We start from the raw sequence: 20,278 nt of genomic DNA on the forward strand, positions 1-20,278 counted from the left end.
AAGGGAAGGCTGGTAGGTATAGGGAATGCTGGATGACTAAAGAAATTGAGGGTTCGGTCAAGAAAAGGAAGGAAGCATATGTCAGGTATAGACAGGATAGATCGAGTGAATCCTGAGAAGAGTATAAAGGAAGTAGGAGGATACTTAAGTAGGAAATCAGGAGGGCAAAAAGGGGACATGAGATAACTTTGGCAAATAGAGTTAAGGAGAATCCAAAGGGTTTTCACAAATATATTAAGGACAAAAGGGTAACGAGGGAGAGAATAGGGCCCCTCAAAGATCAGCAAGGCGGCCTTTGTGTGGAGCCACAGAAAATGGCAGAGATACTAAATGAATATTTTGTATCAGTATTTACTGTGGAAAAGGATATGGAAGATATAGACTGTAGGGAAATAGATGGTGACATCTTGCAAAATGTCCAGATTACAGAGGAAGAAGTGCCAGATGTCTTGAAACGGTTAAAAGTGGATAAATCCCCAGGACCTGATCAGGTGTACCCGAGAACTCTGTGGGAAGCAAGAGAAGTGATTGCTGGGCCTCTTGCTGAGATATTTGTATCATCGATAGTCACAGGTGAGGTGCCGGAAGACTGGAGGTTGGCTAACGTGATGCCACTGTTTAAGAAGGGCAGTAAAGATAAGCCAGGGAACTATAGATCGGTGAGCCTGACCTTGGTGGTGGCAAGTTGTTGGAGGGAATCCTGAGGGATAGGATGTACATGTATTTGGAAAGGCAAGGACTGATTCAGGATAGTCAACATGGCTTTGTGCGTGGGAAATCATGTCTCACAAACTTGATTGAGTTTTTTGAAGTAACAAAGATTGATGAGGGCAGAGCAGTAGATGTGATCTATATGGACTTCAGTAGGGTGTTTGACAAGGTTCCCCATGGGAGACTGATTAGCAAGGTTAGATCTCATGGAATACACGGAGAACTAGCCATTTGGATACAGAACTGGCTGAAAGGTAGAAGACAGAGGGTGGTGGTGGAGGGTTGTTTTTCAGACTGGAGGCCTCTGACCAGTGGAGTGCCACAAGGATCGGTGGTGGGCCCTCTATTTTTTGTCATTTACATAAATGATTTGGATGTGAGCATAAGAGGTACAGTTAGTAAGTTTGCAGATGATGCCAAAATTGCAGGTGTAGTTGACAGTGAAGAGGGTTACCTCAGATTACAACAGGATCTGGACCAGATGGGCCAATGGGCTGAGAAGTGGCAGATGGACTTTAATTCAGATAAATGCGAGGTGCTGCATTTTGGGAAAGCAAATCTTAGCAGGACTTGTACACTTAATGGTAAGGTCCTAGGGAGTGTTGCTGAACAAAGAGACTTTGGAGTGCAGGTTCATAGCTCCTTGAAAGTGGAATCGCAGGTCAATAGGATAGTGAAGAGGGCCTTTGGTATGCTTTCCTTTATTGGTCAGAGTATCGAGTACAGGAGTTGGGAGGTCATGTTGCGGCTGTACAAGACATCGGTTAGGCCACTGTTGGAATATTGCATGCAATTCTGGTCTCCTTCCTATCGGAAAGATGTTGTGAAACTTGAAAGGGTTCAGAAAAGATTTACAAGGATGATGCCAGGGTTGGAGGATCTGAGCTACAGGGAGAGGCTGAACAGGGTGGGGCTGTTTTACCTGGAGGCTGAGGGGTGAACTTATAGAGGTTTATAAAATCATGAGGGGCATGGATAGGATAAATAGACAAAGTCTTTTTCCTGGGGTCGGGGAATCCAGAACTAGAGGGCATAGGTTAAGGGTGAGAGGGGAAAGATATAAAAGAGACCTTAGGGGCAACTTTTTCAAGCAGAGGGTGGTACGTGTATGGAATGAGCTGCTAGAGGAAGTGGTGGAGGCTGGTACAAGTGCAACATTTAAGAGGCATTTTGATGGGTATATGAATAGGAAGTGTTCGGAGGGATATGGGCCGGGTGCTGGCAGGTGGGAATAGATTGGGTTGGGATATCTGGTCAGTGTGGACGGGTTGGACTGAAGGGTCTGTTTCCATGCTGTACATCTCTATGACTCTATGACTCTATCACTAGCCTGACATAGCCTGTGCGTGATTGCATTTCAAGTGTTCATTGATACAGTTTTGAATGATGTGAGGATTCCTGCTTCTACCACTTTTCTTAGACATCCATAAACCTCCGGGTGAAAAAAAAACATTCCTTACATCCCTTCTAAAGTTCTTGCTTAAAACTATGCCCTGAGTTATTAACCCCTCTAATAAGGGAAAAACTTTCCTTCTATCCTACCTATGCCCCTCAGAACTTGGTATATCTCAAATAGCTCCCTCGTCAGCTTAAATTCTTGATCCTGAGAGCTTGATTGCTTCTTCTCTGATTAAATATGCAACTGAGCTTCAACTTTCTTATCTCCACATAATCCCTTCAGGGTTGTAACCAAACCCTTTTGGTTTGGAATTTTCAAACACAACCACTGAGGTAACTTATTCCCTAATGGTTTTGCCCCTTTCACCAGGAGGAATGCTTCTTCCACCTGACCCCAGCCAAGTCTCTGGTGAAATGCCTGAAAAGATTTTCCAATATCAGTCCTTGCTTCTTCCAAAACAAAAGCAATCAAAAGTTTTTCAATGTTTGCTTTATTCAATACCAAACTCTCAGATAATGAACAAATGCCAAATTCAACTTCAGAAGGGTTCCCAGTCAGTTGCTCTCTAACAAAACTGGTTCAATATCATGGTTCCAAAAAGACTAACAGGTTAATCATGAAACTCTTCATAAGCACAGACCAAAAACTGACATTTCACTTGTTCAAAACTCAGACTTTAAATAATTATTAATACAAATCACTAACCTGATGTCATGTGACTTAATTTGGAGATCTAACCCTGACATGATAACTCCTGTACTTCTACAAAAGTCCATGAAAAGTAATTAACTTACTTCTGTACATGTTCTGTGAAACTCAGGTAAGTTGAGACCTCATTATTCAAGTTGAACTTATAGAACAGTATGCAGATTATCTCAGTCACATTTGCACACATACAATATTATCCACAACTTCATATCGTAACTGATAAAAGTTATTTCCAATGGAACATTTCTCTTACTTTCAATCTTAATTTGCACTTATTATTCATTCCAGGAACAATGAAGCCCTCAACGGAAACATATCTGTGTGGAGAAAGTACAATTTTCTGAAATCTGGGGCTCCAGTTTCAGACTGAAATGATAAAGAATTTCTTATCTCAGAGGGTTTTGAGTCTTTGGAACTCTTTGCCACAGACAGCTGTGAGGTCAGAGTCCTTGTGCACAGTTAAGGCTATGATACATAGATCCAGTCAGGGCATCAAGGGTTTTGGGGAAAGAGTTGGAAAGTGGGTGTAAAGAGTGTTGGATCAGCAGTGAACCTATTACATGGCAGTGCAGGCTTCAGGGGCTGAACAGCCCATTGCTGTTCATGTTTCTTGCAATCTTCTGTTATTTTCTTCAGTATTCCAACTACCCCATAGATAACTGGAATATAGGACACAGAGTTCGACTGATTAACAAAAAAAATTTACTTTTCTGAAGGTCAGGCACAACTCCATCCTCTGCTGCTACTCGAAAGGCCTGAGGACACAATCACATTGCCAAATTAAAGAAAACCCTAAGGCTTTCAATCGACATGTCAGGAATAAAAGAATGACAAGAATAAGATTAGGGCCATTCAAGGACAGTAGTGGAAAGGTGTGCGTGACATCAGCGGAGATGGGGAAGCATTAAATAAATACTTTTTGTCAGTATTCTCACGAGAAAAAGACAATGTGGTCGAGGAGAGTACTGAGAAACAGGCTACTAGACAGATGGGATTGAGGTGCATAAGGAGGAGGTGTTAGCAATTCTGCAAAGTTTAAAAATATAGAAGTCCTCTGGGCTGAATGGGCTTTATCCTCGGATTCTCTGGGAAGCCTGGGTGGAGACTGCCGAGCTTTTAACTTTGATCTTTATGTCATCATTGTCTATTGGAATAGTGCCAGAAGACTGAAGGATTGCAAATATTGTTCCCTTGTTCAAGAAAGGGAGTAGAGACAACCCTTGTAAATTTAGATCTGTGAGCCTTACTTTGGTTGTGGGTAAAGTGCTGAAAAGGGTTATAAGAGACAGGATTTATAATCTCTTGAAAGGAATAAGTTGATTAAGGATAGTCAATACAGTTTTGTGAAGGGTAGGGCATGTGTCACAAACCTTGTTGAGTTCTTTGAAAAGGTGACCAAACAGGTGGATGAAGCAAAAACGGTTGTTGTGGTGTATTTGGATTTCAGTAAGGCATTTGATAAGATTCCCCACGGTAGGTTATTGCACAAAATACGGAGGCATCGGATTGAGGGTGATTTAGCATTTTGGATCAAAAATTGGCTAGCTGAAAAATGACAGAGGGTAGTGGTTGATGGGAAATGTTCATCCTGGAGTTCAGTTAATAGTGGTGTACCACAAGGATCTGCTTTGGGTCCACTGCTGTTTGTCATTTCTATAAATGACCTGGATGAGGCCATAGCAGGATGGGTTCGTAAATTTGTGGATGACACTAAGGCCGGTACAGTTGTGGATAACGACGAAGGATGTTGCAGCTTACAGAGGGACTTGGATAAGCTGCAGAACTGGGCTGAGAAGTAGCAAATGGAGTTTAATGTGGAAAAGTGTGAGGTGATTCACTTTGGAAGGAGTAACAGGAATGCAGAGTACTGAGCAAATGGTAAGATTCTTGGTAATGTAGATGAGCAGAGAGATCCAGGCAGGCAGATCCTTGAAAGTTGCCACCCAGGTTGATCGGGTTGTTAAGAAGACATACGGTGTGTTACTTTTTATTGGTAGATGGACTGAGTTTTGGAACCATGAGATCATGCTACACCGAGACAAAACTCTGGTGTGGCCACATTTGGAGTATTGCATACAGTTCTGGTCACCTTATTACAAGAAGGATGTGGAAGCTTTGGAAAGGGTTCAGAGGAGATTTAGTTGGATGTTGCCTGGTATGGAGGGAAGGTCTTATGAGGAAAGGCTGAAGGACTTGACAGAAGAAGGTTCAGAGGCAACTTAATTGAGACATATAAGATAATCAAAGGGATAGACAACCTTTTTCCTTGGATGGCGATGGCTAGCACAAAGGAACATAGCTTTAAATTGAGGGGTGATGGATATAGAACAGATGTCAGAGGTAGTTTCTTTACTCAGATAGTAGGAGGGACGTGGAACGCACTGCTTGCAACAGTAGTAGACTCGCCAACTTTAAGGGCATTTAAATAGTCATTAGGTAAGCATATGGATGAGAATTGAATAGTATAGGTTAGATGGGCTTCAGATTGGTTCCACAGGTCGGTGCAGAATGTTCAATGTTCTACTTAATGCGCTGCCATAGAAGTTTGGGGTGCCATCAACATAACATAACAGTTCAAATGCCAGCTTTCCAATTGCAGTCATGTTGGAACTGAGCTGTCCAGACTTTTATGAACATCCGATCAGAACAGTAAAACACATTTGTACATGCAACTATGAGATTTGCGTAGAACTGCACAATAATATTTTGAATTGGCGAGGAAGATATAAATGAAAGACAGTCACTGTTAAAATCAAACACCTGGGAAAAGAAAATCTTTATAGTCTTACCGAAGGATTTTGTTTCCTGTTTATTCAGTGAGATTATTCTATCATCTGGCTGCTCATAAAGGAAGAATTGGTAGCGGTGGTACCCTGTGCCAGATGGTGGGGTGGGTGGCCTGTACTCTGTATTGCAATGAAACAAAATTAAAGTCATAAATACGAACATTTTCACATTAAGGGGACCTTTACTGAGATAGCAATCACAGAACATTTTTTTAAAATTAGATATGTTTATCAAAAATTTCAAGTCTTTCAAATTTATACAACATTTACCCTCACTGTCTGTAGTTAAGCAGCATAAAAGTTAGAGTAAGTGGCACAGAATTTTTAAATAGATACATCCTGATATAACCACACATATTGAACACAAAAGCAAAACAAAATCAGATCTGAATATTGGAGTGTGAAAGAAAACTGTACATGTTGCTAAGTACCAGAATTTGGCTGTTAAGCTTGGCTGCAGATGTCAGCAGAGTTCAAAGGAAAGTGAAATAGTTCTGTGGTTCAGAGTCACTTGAAGATATGCAGAAAGCTAGGAGTTAGAGAGAGTACAAGAGCAGGGAAAAGTAGTCAATTGGATGAACTCAGGGTGAGGAAGAAAAAAATCCAGTCTGAATCAGGGTTCATGTTTTGAATCCATGCAGGGTGCTTAAAAAGACGGGTGAGTTGTAGGTGCAGACTGGTGGATGGAAATATGGTATTGGAGCTGTAACAGTGACCAAGATCTCATGATGACAGGACTGGGTGTTAAATATTCCTGGCAATAAGGTTCAGGAAAGAAAAGAAAAAAAAGAGACGATTGGTGATTGAGGAAAGTATTGTAGTGTTGCGGAGACATCATATCCCATAGAGGCTAAAGATAGAATGTATTTCATTCGAACTATGTGTCATTACATTGCTTGCCATAGTCTGTGGCCACAAATGAGTGAGAAAAGTGGAGTTCCAGGTAGTACTAAGTGAGCAGAAGGCTACAGAAAGACTGGACAGGCTGGTAGAGTGGGCAAAAAGTTGGCAGATGGAATACTACGTAGGAAAGTGTGAGATTATACACTTTGGTAGAAATAGAGGTGTAGACTGTTTTCTAAACGGGGAAAGGCTTCAGAAACCTGAACTCAAGGAGACTTCGGAGTTCAGGATTCTCTTAAGGTTAACATGCAGGTTCAGTTGTCATAGTCAAAAAGTATAGCACTGGAAAAGCACAGCAGGTCAGGCAGCAACTGAGGAGCGGAGAGTTGATGTTTATCAGGAATATGGGAGTGGGGAAGAGGGCTAAGAAATAAATAGGGGTGTGGGGGTAGGTTGGAGAGAAGGTAGGTGGGATGGTGAAAGGTGGATGCAGGTCGGAAATGATTGTGATTTCTCGGTGGGGAGGGTGGAACGGATGGGGGGGAAGGAAGACAGATAGGCAGGACAATTCAGGAGGGCAGTGCCGAGTGGAGGGGTGGATCTGGAGTGAGGTGGAGAAAGGGAAATTAGTGAAGTCGATGTTGATACTGTTTGGTTGAAGGGACTTAAGGTGGAAGTTGGGATGTTCTTCCTTCAGGCATCGGGTGGCTCGAATTTGACGGTGGAGGAGGCCCAGGAATTGCATGTCATTGGTGGAGTGGGAGGACAAGTTAAAGTGGTTGGCCATAGTAGGTGGGATTGTTTGGTGTGTGTTTCCCAGAGATGCTCTCTGAAACATTCCACGAGTTGGCGACCTGTCTCCCCGATGTAGAGGAGACTACATTTAGAGCAATGGACTCAGTCGATGAGGTGGGTACATGTGCAGGAAAGTCTTTGCCGGTGTGAAAAGATCCTTTGGGGGCTTGGACGAAGGTGAGGGGGGGGAGGTGTTGGTGCAGGTTTTTACACGTCTTGCGGCAACATGGGAAGTTGACAGGAGTGGAGAGTGGAGGGTGGGTTGATGGGGGGGCGTGAACCTAACAAGGTCGTGGCGGGGGGGGAATGGTCTCTGTGGAACGCAGATAGGGGTGGGTCGGGAAATATGTTGTCAGTGGTGGGGTCTGATTGTAGGTTGCAGAAATGGTGGAGGATAATGCACTGTATGTGGAGTTTAGTGGGATGGAAGGTAAGGACCGGGATCCTATCCTTCTTGCAGTTTGAGGGGTGGGGTCCAAAGGCAGAGGTACAGGAAGTAGGGGAGGTGCACTGGAGGGCAGTGTTGATCAGGTGGGAGGGGAAATTGTGATCCTTGAAATAGGAGGGCTCCTGGGATGTCCAGGAGTGGAACTGCTCCTCCTGGGGGCAGATATGGCAGATGCAGAGGAATTAGGAGTAAGGGTTAGCATTTTTGCAGGAGGCAGGGTGGAATGAGGTGTAGTCCAGGTAGCTGTGGGATTTGGTGGGTTTGAAGTGGATGTCCATGTTGAGTCCGTTCATGGAGATGGAGACAGACAGGTCCAGGAAAGGGAGGGAAATGTCCAAGATGGTCCAGGTGAACTTAAGGTGAGGGTGGAAAGTGTTGGTGAAGTTGATGAACTGTTCAAACGAGATGGCGCCGATACAATTATCAATGTAGTGAAGGAAGAGCTGGGGGATGGTGCCAGAGTAACTGTGGAAGATGGACTGTCCCACATATCAGACAAAGAGGCAGGCATAGCTGGGGCCCATGCATGTGCCCATGGCTACCCCTTTGGTCTGAAGGAAATGGGAGTATTCGAAGGAGAAGTTGCTCCGGGTGAGGACCAGTTCCGCAAATCAAATGAGTTTGTTGATGGAGGGGTACTGATTGGATTGGTGGGAGAGGAAGAAACAGAGGGCTTGGAGCCCTTTGCCATGGCGGATGGACGTGCAGAGATCAGATGTCCATGGTGAAGATGAGGTGTTGAGGGCCAGGAAACAAAAGTCATGGAGGAGGTAGAGGGCGTGGGTGGTGTCCCAAATGTATGTGGGAGGTCCTGGACCAAGGGGGACCAGATGGTGTCCAGCTATGAGGAGATAATTTGAGTGGGGCAGGAGCACTAGGAGAAGATAGGTTGACCAGGGCAGTCAGGAGCGGAGGGAGTGGGGGCCTGCGCTTTGCAAGGGTGACAGCTTGGAGTGAGTGAAGGACTGGCAGTTGGCAATTAAGAAGGCCTCATTTCAAGAGGGCTAGATTACAAGAGTAGAGATATGCTGATGAGGCTGTATAAGGCTCTCCTCAGAATGTATTTGGAATATTATTCACAATTGTGGGCCCCATATCTCAAGAAGGATGTGCTGGCATTGGAGAGGGTCCAAAGGATGTTGATCAGAATGATCCTAGCAATGAAGGACTTCTTATACGAGAAGCAGTTGAGCACTCTGAGTCTGTACTTGATGGAGTTCAGAAGGATGAAGGGTATCTGATTGAAAGTGACTGATTACAGAGAGGCCTGGATAGCATGGATGTGAACAAGATGTGACCAGCAGTAGGAGAGACTAGGACCCGAGGGCACAGCCTCAGAATGAAGGGATGACCCTTTAGAACTGAGATGAGGGGGGAATTTTGTCAGCCAGAGGGTGGTGAATTTGTGGAACCTATTGCTGTTGAAGACTGTGCAGACCAATTCATTGAGTGTATTTAAGACAGAGATCAATAGATTCTTGGTTAGTGAGGAGATCAAAGTAACAAGGGAAAAGCAGGAGAATGATACTGAGAAACTTATCAGTCATGATCAAATAGCAGAGCAGACTCAATGGCCAAATGGTCCAATTCTGCTCTGATATCTTGTGGTCTGATGGAAATATGTTGAGAAATAAATTTCAAAGCAAATTACAGAGTTGCAAGAATTATACAGTCGTCATAACTCGGTGACTGAACTGTCTCAGTATTGTCTCAGATATGAGTTGTCTAAAGGATGGAGATGGGGAAGAACTCCTGGAATGTGTTCAGAATAATTAACTGACCACTATTTACAACTTCCTTCTCGAACCAATCTTCTACCTTTCCTTCTATCATAGTAGTCTGATAAAACTCCCAATTGAGATTTACAAAACAACACTTCTGATCTCAAAACCAGGCAACTGTAGGTTTTTGTCTTCAGATCTTACTGTGTCTTCTTTTCTCCTTGTTAGGGACTTCTGTGTCACAGGCTCCTGATTGAAAAGGTACTGTTGAGAGAGATTTTTTTTCAAGCAATCTTGTACATATCAGGCTTGGCAAATCTCCTCTTAATTGTTCAATGTTTCCCGGTCTTGCATCCGAGAGCATCGGATTGTGCCACTGGCTTTTAAGATTGTCAATATTCTCAATTCAAACTTGATTGGAAATTGGTATTTTTATCGGGTTATAATTTAAACTGATTGGCTGAATTCAAATTTGTTTTTGTCTCCAGGCAACGAACTACGAGTTGTTCAACTCAGTGTTACATACTTTGTTGCTTTATTGAGAACACTTGGTGCTGTGACTGGTAGTTCTGCTGCTTTTAACTCTCTTAAAGGTACACCTACATCTTCATAACGGGACGCATACTATTCTTGGGAATGAGGTCAGTTAAGTGGATCAAATATTCAGCTGGAGACCATTTTAGGTACATTAATCACTATATCATGAGATTTAAGATGGTGATGGAAAAGGACAAAGAATATTTCAGAGAAAAGCTAATTAACTTGGTCAAATCCAACTTCAAAGGGGAAGAACAGATCTGGACTGTTGTGATGAACACAGCTGGTATTGGACAAGTCAGATCCTTGAATGAAATCTGGCTCAATTGACGACAGTTCTTTTTAATTAACCTGGTGGTCAGCCATGAAACACAGTGACACAGGATCCAGAGTTTCTTGAACAACAGATCATTAATTAATTACCGAAAGTTGAAAATAAAAAAACAACATGTTTTCTGGATATAGAAAAGACTTTGGAAAAGTCTTTAAAACATGCAGCATTACAAGGTTTTCAATCTATTTCCAAACACAATCATTGACAGAGATTCAAATTCAGAGTATTCACTTCCAATTTTTCAGCTCCCTTGGGTTCTACTTAACTACGCTTGACAGTTTCTTTACCATGGACTGTGGAGACAATTCAATGAATCGTTTGCACATCTGCCGACATGAACATTTCCATAGCTCAAACAGACTGAGCTATCTCAGTTCTACTTACATGTCGATTTCTAATCAAACTCTCCTGGTTTGGACGATTCATAAAATTTTTCTGCCAAACTGTCCGACATGCCAATGAAGAAAGAAAACTAGATTTGTTTCTCACTCATGTTAGGCATTCTCAAAACCACTCTGAAAACATTTATAGAATTGTTGAATTGTACGGTAAAGGCCTTTTGCATATCAAGTTTACACCAGCAAAAACTACACTGAATCTAATCCAAATCTACACTCATTACACTTTACAGCCCTTGGCCATCAGCTTCATACCAAGAATCATCCAAATAAAAATAAAATTATGAACATCTCATCAAACTTTAGTCGTAAGGGATCTATCAAAATAAAACTTTGGGTCAAACTTCATCAATAGTTACACGGACAAATGTGGGTTAGTTAAGGAGAGGTAGCACAGACTCATACAGAGACAAGCTGTTTCACTAATTTGGAGTTCTTTGAAGAGGTATCATAAGACCACAAAACATAGCAGCAGAAATGAGGCCATGTGGCCTAGTGACTCTGCTCCACCATTCAATCAAGGCTGATAGGTTTCTCAACCCCATTCTCCTGCTGTCTCCTCATTACCTTTAATTCCCTTGGCAATCAAGAACTTATCGATCTCAGTTTTAAACATGCTCAATGACCTGGCCCCCACAGCCTTCTGTGGCAATGAATTCCACAGATTCATCACTCTCTGGCTGAAGAAGTTTCTCCTAACCTCTGTTCTGAAAGGTCTTCCCTTTACTCTAAGGCTGTGCCCTCAGGTCCTAGTCTCTCCTACCAATGGAAACATATTCCCACCATTCACTCTGTCCAGGCCATTCAGTATTCTCTAAGTTTCAATTAGATCGCCCCTCATCCTTTGAAACCAAGAGTATAGTCCCAGAGTCCTCAAATATTCCTAATATATTCAGGCTTTCATTCCCGGGATCATTCTCCTCTGGACCTGCTCCAGGGCCAATACATCTTCCCTAAGGCATGGGGCCCAAACTTGCTCACAATACTCTAAATGTGGTCTGATCAGACCCTTATAGAGCCTCAGAAGTACATCCCTGCTTTTATATTTTTGTCATCTCGAGATGAAAGACAACACTGCGTTTGCCTTTCTAACTACCGACTCAACCTGCACGATTACCTTAAGAGAATCCTGGACGAGGACTCCCAAGTCCCTTTGCACTTCAAGTCTCTAAATTTTACCACCATTTAGAAAATAGTCTACGCCTCTATTCTGTCAGAGTAGGTTGATGACAACAGTGCCATTGATGTAGTATTTACAGAATTCCAAAAGACATCAGAGACAGTGCCACACAATAAACCGGTAAGCCAAGTTACAGCTCATGAAATAAAAAGGACAGTAGCAATATAAATATGGATTTAACTAAGTGACAGGAAACAAAGTTGTAGTTGATGGATAGTTTTGGTTTCATCTGAATGGAAATTTTCATGTTAATGATATGAGGCGTGGGAATGCTTGAATTGTGAGGAGGATAGTGTTCAGCTCTGGTTTCCCTGTTATAGAAAGGATATTATTAAGCTGGAGAGGGTTCAGATGAGATTTAACAGGATGATTGCGAGGAATGGAGGGTTTTAATTATAAGGAGAGTCTGGCTAGGCTCAGACTTTTTTCACTGGAATAGTGGAAGTTGAGTCGTGAGCTTATAGAGGTTTATAAAATAATGATGAGTATCAGTCAGATGAATGGCAGGTATCTTTTCTCTCAGGTGGGGGATTTCCAGACAAGGGGGCATATTTTTTATGGAGAAAGGAGAAAGATTTTAAAAAGACATGACGGTCACTTTCTTTACACAGAAAGTGGTTTGTGTGTGGAGTGAATTTCCAGAGGAAGTGGTGGATGCGAGTACAGTTACAACATTTAAAAGACATTTGAATAAGTAGATGAACAAGAAATGTTTGGAAATATACAGGCCAAGAGCAGGCAAGTGGGACTCGTTATGTTTTGGATAATGGTCGGCATGGACTGGTTAGACCAAAGGATCTATTTCCGTGCAGTATGACTCCATGAGTGTAAGTAGAGGAAATGAACAGACGGGTAGCAGATAAAGTTCAATGCATAGAAATTGGCATTGATTCATTTTGATAAAGAAGACATGGAGAAATGGCATAGGGTACAAGTCTAAACAGGGAGCAGATGCAGACTGATGAGTATTTTGCATCAGTGTTTACTGTGCAGAAGGACATGGAAGATACAGAATGTGGGGAAATAGACAGTGGCATCTTGAAAAATTTCTATATTACAGAGGAGGAAGTGCTGGATGTCTTGAAGTGCATAAAGGTGAATAAGTCCCGAGGACCTGATCAGATGTACCCCAGAACTCTGTGGGAAGCGAGGGAAGTGATTGCTGGGCCTCTTGCTGAGATATGTGTATCATCGAGAGTCACAGGTGAGGTGCTGGAAGAACGGAGGTTGGCAAATGTGGTGCCACTGTTTCAGAAAAATGGTAAGGACAAGCCAAGGAACCATAGACCAGTGAGCCTAATGTCGGTGGTGAGCAAGTTGTTGGAGGGAATCCTGAGGGACAGGATGTACATGTATTTGGAAAGACAAGGACTGATTAGGGATAGTCAACATGGCTTTGTGAGTGGGAAATCATGTCTCACAAACTTGATTGAGTTTTTTGAAGAAGTAACAAAGAGATTGATGAGGGCAGAGCAGTAGATGTGATCTATATGGACTTCAGTCAGGCGTTCAACAAGGTTCCTCATGGGAAACTGGTAAGCAAGGTTAGATCTCATGGAATACAGGGAGAACTCGCCTTTTGGATACAGAACTGGCTCAAAGATAGAAGACAAGGGTGTGGTGGAGGGTGGTTTGCACTGGAGGCCTGTGACCAGTAAAGTGCCACAGAATTGGTGCCGGGTCCTCTACTTTTCATCATTTATATAAATGATTGGGATATGAACATCGGAGGTCTAGTGAGTAAGTTTGCAGATGACACCAAAATTGGAGGTGTCGTGCACAACGATTAAGGTTACCTCAGATTACAACGGGATCTTGATCAGATGGGCCAATGGGCTTAACAGTCGCAGATGGAGTTTAATTTAGATAAATGTGAGGTGCTGCATTTTGAGAAAGCAAATCTGAGCAGGACTTAAACACTGAATGGTAAGGTCCTAGGGAGTGTTGCTGAATAAAGAGACCTTGGAGTACAGGTTCACAGCTCCTTGAAAGTAGAGTTGCAGGTAGATCGTTAAGAAGGCATTTGGTATGCTTTCATTTATTGGTAAGACTATTGTATACAGTAGCTGGGAGATCATGTTGTGGCTGTACAGGACATTGGTGAGGCCACCTTTGGAATATTGCATGCAATTCTGATCTCCTTCCTATTGAAAAGATGTTGTGAAACCTGAAAGGGTTCAGAAAAGATTTACAAGGATGTTGCCAGGGTTGGAGGACTTGAAAGAGGCTAAATAGGCTGGGACAAATCAAGATTTTTTTTGCTTCAGAGAAGGTTCAGAGGAGATTTGAGGAAGATGTCAAAATCATAAGAGATCTGGACAGATAGAAAAAGTTCCCACTTGTAAAGAATTGAGAATGAGAGAGAGCACAGGTTCAAACGAAATAGAAAAGGAAGCAAAAGCAACACTAAGTAAAATGTTTTTACACAGCAAATGTTCAAAGTCTGGCATGCAGTACTGGAGAGTGTGATGGAATGATGTTCCATCAAGACATTCAAAAGGGAATTTAACAGCTCCCTGAAAAGCAAGGAAGTACAAGGTTATGGTGAGAAGTGAGACCAGGCGAAATGCAAATTTGGACAACGTGTACAGACACTATGAGTCAAAGGGCCTAACTTTTGCACTGTAACAATTCTATGATTCTGTGCGAAAGATCACTATGGCTCGAAAAAGGATTGGAAAATTCAAAGTTGGACAAACACTGAGGTCTAGGCAGTGGAAAACTACAAGTATCTTGGCTGAATGATAAACACCAAAGTTATATTCAAGAATGAAATCTTGGTAAAATTAGCTGGTACAAGAGGTGTGTTGAGAGGCCTACATCATGTCTGAAAATCTGAGAACATCACCATGAAAATGAATAAAAACATCCATTACAGTCTCTGGTATGGAGTGTTGCGCTCTATAAATGCAAGAATTGGGACTCTGAAGTGCTAGGTTGAAAAGGTAACAGCCTTTCAAGTGTGGGCAGTGCGGAAGATGCTTGGAATCACCTGAAGAGAAGAACAAACGAGTGAGTTAGATTAAGTTCTGAAAACCAAAGGATTGCTGAGAAATTGAAAGAAAGCCAAGCACAAATATGGAAGCAAAGATCCAACAGTCTTGTCTTGTCCCAGCAACAAGTGAATGAAAAATTAAGGACATTAACAGATGATGTAAGAAAAATCAATTGGGTGGATGACATTGAGAAATGAACTGAGGGTGATTTGAAGAAAGCCAAAGAAGAAGCAAGACAATGTCAAACATCATGCCAAATGTCTCAAATAAACACCATGATAATGTGGAAGTTTTTAGAACTTAGCATACTGCTGCATGATGGAACACTTGATCAAAGTAAAAGGTATCTTGGCCCTCAGCTGTAGGGGGAAAAATAACGCTTGAGATAAAGACTGAGGTTTTGTAATTATAGTTTGATGAAATATAGGGAGTGTATGTAAACCTTGTTAGTTTTTAAGCAACATTGAGAACGAAAGGAGTAACTGCTTTGTGTTTATCATTATTTTGAATTATTGTATTCAACATTCCTTGGGTGTGCAGTGAAATAAAAGTTGTCTGTATGATTGTTTCAATCTCAGCTGAATGTTCTGCTCGAGAGAGTGCTGTGAGACAGTGAGGACTGCAGCAGCCCCTTTGTGAATTCACGAAAAATAAAGCTTCTTGAAACAAGTCTTGAAGTCTCAGACTAAGTAATTTTCTCAACAGATAAAATCTGATAAAACAGAAATAAAAATTATTTTCCTTATCCTGAACTCTGACCTCTACTTCTATTCCAAAACCACTGCACCAAGATGATGCTAATGGTGTTCAGGGAATGTTTGCTTCTGGTCTAACACTGTCCAGACAACTGGCATTTCTGAATTGCAGACTTCCAAACTGCAGGCATTACAGTGTGATAACAAGTCTTCTGGAGAAATAAAATTATACATGTTGTTCCTGGCCTTTACATTAATTGGTTAAATCAGGAGCATAACAGACATTCATAACAAGACTATAGTTTCCTAAAAAAGATATAAAGTGTTGTTTCTCAAAATGCTAGTTTTTTACTGCAGAAGTTACATTATAGAAAAGCACCATATGGTCAAAGCATTCCTTGTCTGTATTGAGGCTCCCTCGGAGTGCAGTTCAAAGGACATTATCTCACCCGTTTGCTGTATTTCTTTTGTAACTTTGTCCATTTATCTGATCTTGATTGACATTGCAGTTTCTGTCCAAATCACTAACCCTGGAACGAAACTCCACAACTTCACAGCTCCTGTATTTTGAATTTCTTCCATTTAATCTTCTTCTGCGGGTGTTATAGCACATATTTAGAATGAAACAGTCATCAGAAATTGAATACTCTTTGATAAATGGCAGATTCTGGATTCCTTGGAATTTTTTTTTACTGTCGAGGAGACTCAATTTTGTGGCTTCATGGAAGATTTGCCACTCACTTTGACAGGTACAGCTACAACATTCAAGTCCATCCTGTGTAGAACAGACTATCTGATCAGCCAGCCAGCTGATTATGACATTTACCAGTGCATTGTTGCTCCAGTATCTCCATGCGATTGAAAGCACTGCAATGACTCATCAAGATTATTTAACAGGACCCTCCAGTCTCCAGACCTCCACCAACCATTAAGGAGGACAAATGGGGGGATCGAAGATGGCAGCGATTTGAGAAGATCACACTGCAGAGCTTTGCATCGCAGCAGGAGCAGGACGGTCCTTTAACGCATGCAACCCAGGTCATCAGGATTTCTTGGGGCGTTGGAAAGATTGTGGAGCCCCAAGAAACATTTAAAAATTAAATTACCTGTATTTTCAGCTGTCCAGAAATGCCTAAAAAGGGAGGAGGAGCATCTGAGGCCAGGCCTGCAGCTCAGCCTCCAGGACCTAGTGAACCAGCTCTCGAAATCTCGCAAGATGTTGGGTTAACAGATTGAAGAGAATCCAGTCTCTCTCATGCTGCAGAAGCATGAGCAGCAGCTGGGAGACCTGGAGAAGAGGATGGATGAGGTGGAGCACAGTGTCACAGTGGTGGAAGCTGATGCTAGTTCATTCAAGGAAGAGATCCAAGCCCTGAAGACGCAGGTTCGTAATTTGCGTGACCAAGTGGATGATCTTGAAAACATGGGCAGGAGAAAAAACATTCGGATCATCGGTCTGTCTGAGGGTAAGGAAAGTGAGCAGCCTGCAGAAGTTGTTGAAGATTGGCTTCCAAAATTCCTTGACTTGGAGACTGGCATGAGAGGATCGAAGATAGAGACAGCTCACCGGGTTGCAGCATGGAGGTCGGGTCTGGGTCAATGGCCTCTTCCTTTCCTGGTGCGGTTCCATCATTACTGGGATAAGGAGAAAGTCATGGAGGCTTCCAGACTCCAGGGGAAGGATCCAAAGGCCCTAATTTACGAGGGGTCTAAGATCATGTTTTTTCAGGACTTTTCAGCGGTGGTGATCCAAAAACGAAAATAGTATGATGGTGTCAAGAGAAGATTGAAGGAGCTTGGGATTCGGCACTTCCTGAGATATCCGGCAGTGCTTCGGATCACCTTAGATGGATCCATGCATCTCTTTGACACATCGGAGAAGGCAAGAGACTTTGTGGACAAACTAACCTAAGTTAAACAATTGTAGTATGTATAAATATCATTGCTTGGGTATGCGTTTATCATTCTGTAAAAGAAATGGAGGAAATCTAGTTGGAGCTTTGTTTTTCCCCTTTTTTCCCTCTATTGACAATAATTTGGTTCAAATTATGTCTGACGGTGGTTAAGATGTACATTGTAAATTTCTAAGTGAGGACATTCCAAAGGATGGGTGGGGTATTTATTCCCCTGTTTTTTATAAAATAATTTTTTAAAATTCATATTGATATTCTATGGGGTGTTTATTCTTTTTAGCTTGTGCTTGTGATGCGGCTCGAGCTGGGAGAAGTGAAGGTGGTTGAGATGGTTAGATGTCTATTTATGGGCAGTTCGGGATGGGTAGTTGCCCCCTCTGGGCAGGGGGTGAGTTCCTCTACTCAGCGCTATTGGCACTTTATATGTTGGTTTGTTTTCTGGTTTTTGTTGTTTTTTATTTTTAATAATTTTGTATGTTTGTTAAATGTAGTGGTTTTAGTTTATGTAGTTTTTATATTTGGTGGACCATGCAACACTAAGACTCAGCAATTTGTGGTTCGGGTTCCTCCTCTCTGGAATTTAAATGTAATTGCAGAAGATTATGGCTAATGATTTGATTAAATGGTGTACCTGGAATATCAAGGGAAGTCACTCACCAATTAAGAGGAAGAAGGTACTCTTGAGTCTTAGAAAGGAGAAGGTGGATATTGCTTTGTTACAGGAGACACATTTGGATGACAAGGAGATCCGAAATTACAGCAGAATGGCTTTGACCGAGTTTATTTTTCATCATTTCATACCGAAAGTAGGGGAGTGGCTATATTGGTAAGGAAAAATCTCTCATTTAAATTGTTGGAATGTGTTAAAGACACATACGGGAGGTTTGTAACTCTTAAAGCCTTGATAAATGGGGAAGAATATGGCATTTTAAATGTTTGTCCCTCAGCTCATCCTCTTAAATTCTTGGTAGATGCTTTTCCTAAACCGATAGGTCTCGGCACATCATTATAGGGGGATATTTTAACTGCCTCATGGACCCCACAGTAGACAGGTTGCCGCAAGTCCCTCAATACCCTCTGCACAAAATAAACAGTTATTGGGTTTGTGTGGGGAATTAGGATTGGTGGACGTCTGGAGGTGTCTCCACCCGACAGGTAGGGATTTCACGTTTTTCTCCAATCCGCACAGATGTCACACGAGGATTGATTTTTTTCTGACTCCTGTGGTAACTTTGGATCTGGTGGCATCCTGTACAATTGGTAATATTGCCATCTTTGATCATGCTCCAGTATACCTCATGGTTGAAATTAAGGATGTTACAGTGGATTCAAGGTCCTGGTGAATGGTCCCCTTTATTCTCATGGACAGCAAGTTTGTGGAGTATTCCTCTCGGGAATTTCGGGCATTCCTAGACATCAACATAGGCTCGGTTGATAGCTCATCTGTTCTCTGGGAAACTGCCAAAGCTTATGCCAGCGGGTTAGCTATTTAATATTCCACAAGAAGGAAACGGCAGAAGGGTGAGCAGCAACGTCTTCTTGAAGCATGGTTGAAGGCAGCCGAGAAGGCCTATTTTGACAGACCCTCGTTGGTCAAACTACAGAGGATTACGGCACTGCGGTCTGCACTAAATTCCGTGCTCACACTGACAGCAAAGAAGGAGCTGGCTTTTGCAAAGCAAAGGTTATACGAGCATGGTGACAAGCCAGGCAAATACTTAGCATACCTTGCCAGAAAGAGGACTGCCCCACAAACCATTACAGCAATTAGGGAAGGGTCTGGGAACCTAACATGTGATTCTAAAAAGATTAAAGTGGCGTTCCAGAGATTCTACTCGAAGTTATATCAATCTGAGAATTGTGAGGAGGGGCAGGCCAAAATGGAATCCTTTTTTAGAAATCTGAAGCTCCTGGGTGTGACTCCCGAACAAGTCCTTTCTCAATGCCCCATTATCAGAGCAAGAAGTGGAGGAAGCTGTGAGGCAGCTTCAGAGTGGAAAGGCGCCCGGTCCTGATGGACTTCCCAGTGAATTCTATAAGGAATTTATAAGTATACTGTCAGGCCCGATGCTGAGTATGTTTAATGATTCATACAGTCATGTTTGTTTCGCACCATCTCTGAGAGAAGCCAATACTTCACTTATCCTTAAAAAAGGGAAGGATCCGGAAGACTGTGCTTCATACAGGCCCACCTCGCTCTTAAATGTGGACTTTAAGATCCTCTCTAAGGCTCTTGCATTAAGGCTGGAGACTGTTACCCTCTATTATTAAAGAGGATCAGACGGGCTTCATAAACGGTCACAGATCCTCCAATAACATTAGGAGGCTGCTTAACGTAATTCAAGCATGCCAACAGCAGTCAATACAGGGATTGGTGATTTCTTTGGATGCAGAGAAGGCATTTTACCGAGTTGAGTGGCCGTACCTTTTCTCTACTCTGGATTGGTTTAGTCTGGGTGAAGTTTTCATAAGATGGGTAAAGGTTCTCTCCAGTGTACCTCTCACTGCGGTCATTACCACTGCGATCAAGCAATTTTAATATTTCTAGGGGCAGCCGGCATGGCTGTCCCCTTTCACCATTACTTTTTACGTTGGTGATTGAACCATTCGTGGGGATCTCAATATATCAGCTCCAGAAGTGGGGTCAAAATTACATTAGATCTCGCTGTATGCAGATGATGTTCTAATTTTCTTGACAAATCCAGCAGTCTCAGTGCCTCGCCTGATACAATGCATTCACGCGTTTGGCGCTTTTTCTGGGTATAAGATTAATTTTGCTAAATCAGAGGCTATGCCTATGGGTGGTCTTATGAA

General features: G+C 42.4%; 1 protein-coding gene across 1 annotated transcript in view; it reads right to left on the bottom strand.

Annotated features, from left to right (window-relative positions):
* The window catches only part of LOC140459619 (phosphatidylethanolamine-binding protein 4), a 461,051-nt gene that overhangs the window by 91,939 nt on the left and 348,834 nt on the right, over positions 1-20,278 (bottom strand). The window contains exon 6 of the mRNA XM_072553909.1: positions 5,608-5,724. Within this exon, the coding sequence (XP_072410010.1) occupies positions 5,608-5,724 (117 nt within the window). The remainder of the gene's footprint in view (positions 1-5,607; positions 5,725-20,278) is intronic.

This window comes from Chiloscyllium punctatum, chromosome 35 (assembly GCF_047496795.1).
Source record: "Chiloscyllium punctatum isolate Juve2018m chromosome 35, sChiPun1.3, whole genome shotgun sequence".
NCBI classification, from domain to species: Eukaryota; Metazoa; Chordata; class Chondrichthyes; order Orectolobiformes; family Hemiscylliidae; genus Chiloscyllium; species Chiloscyllium punctatum.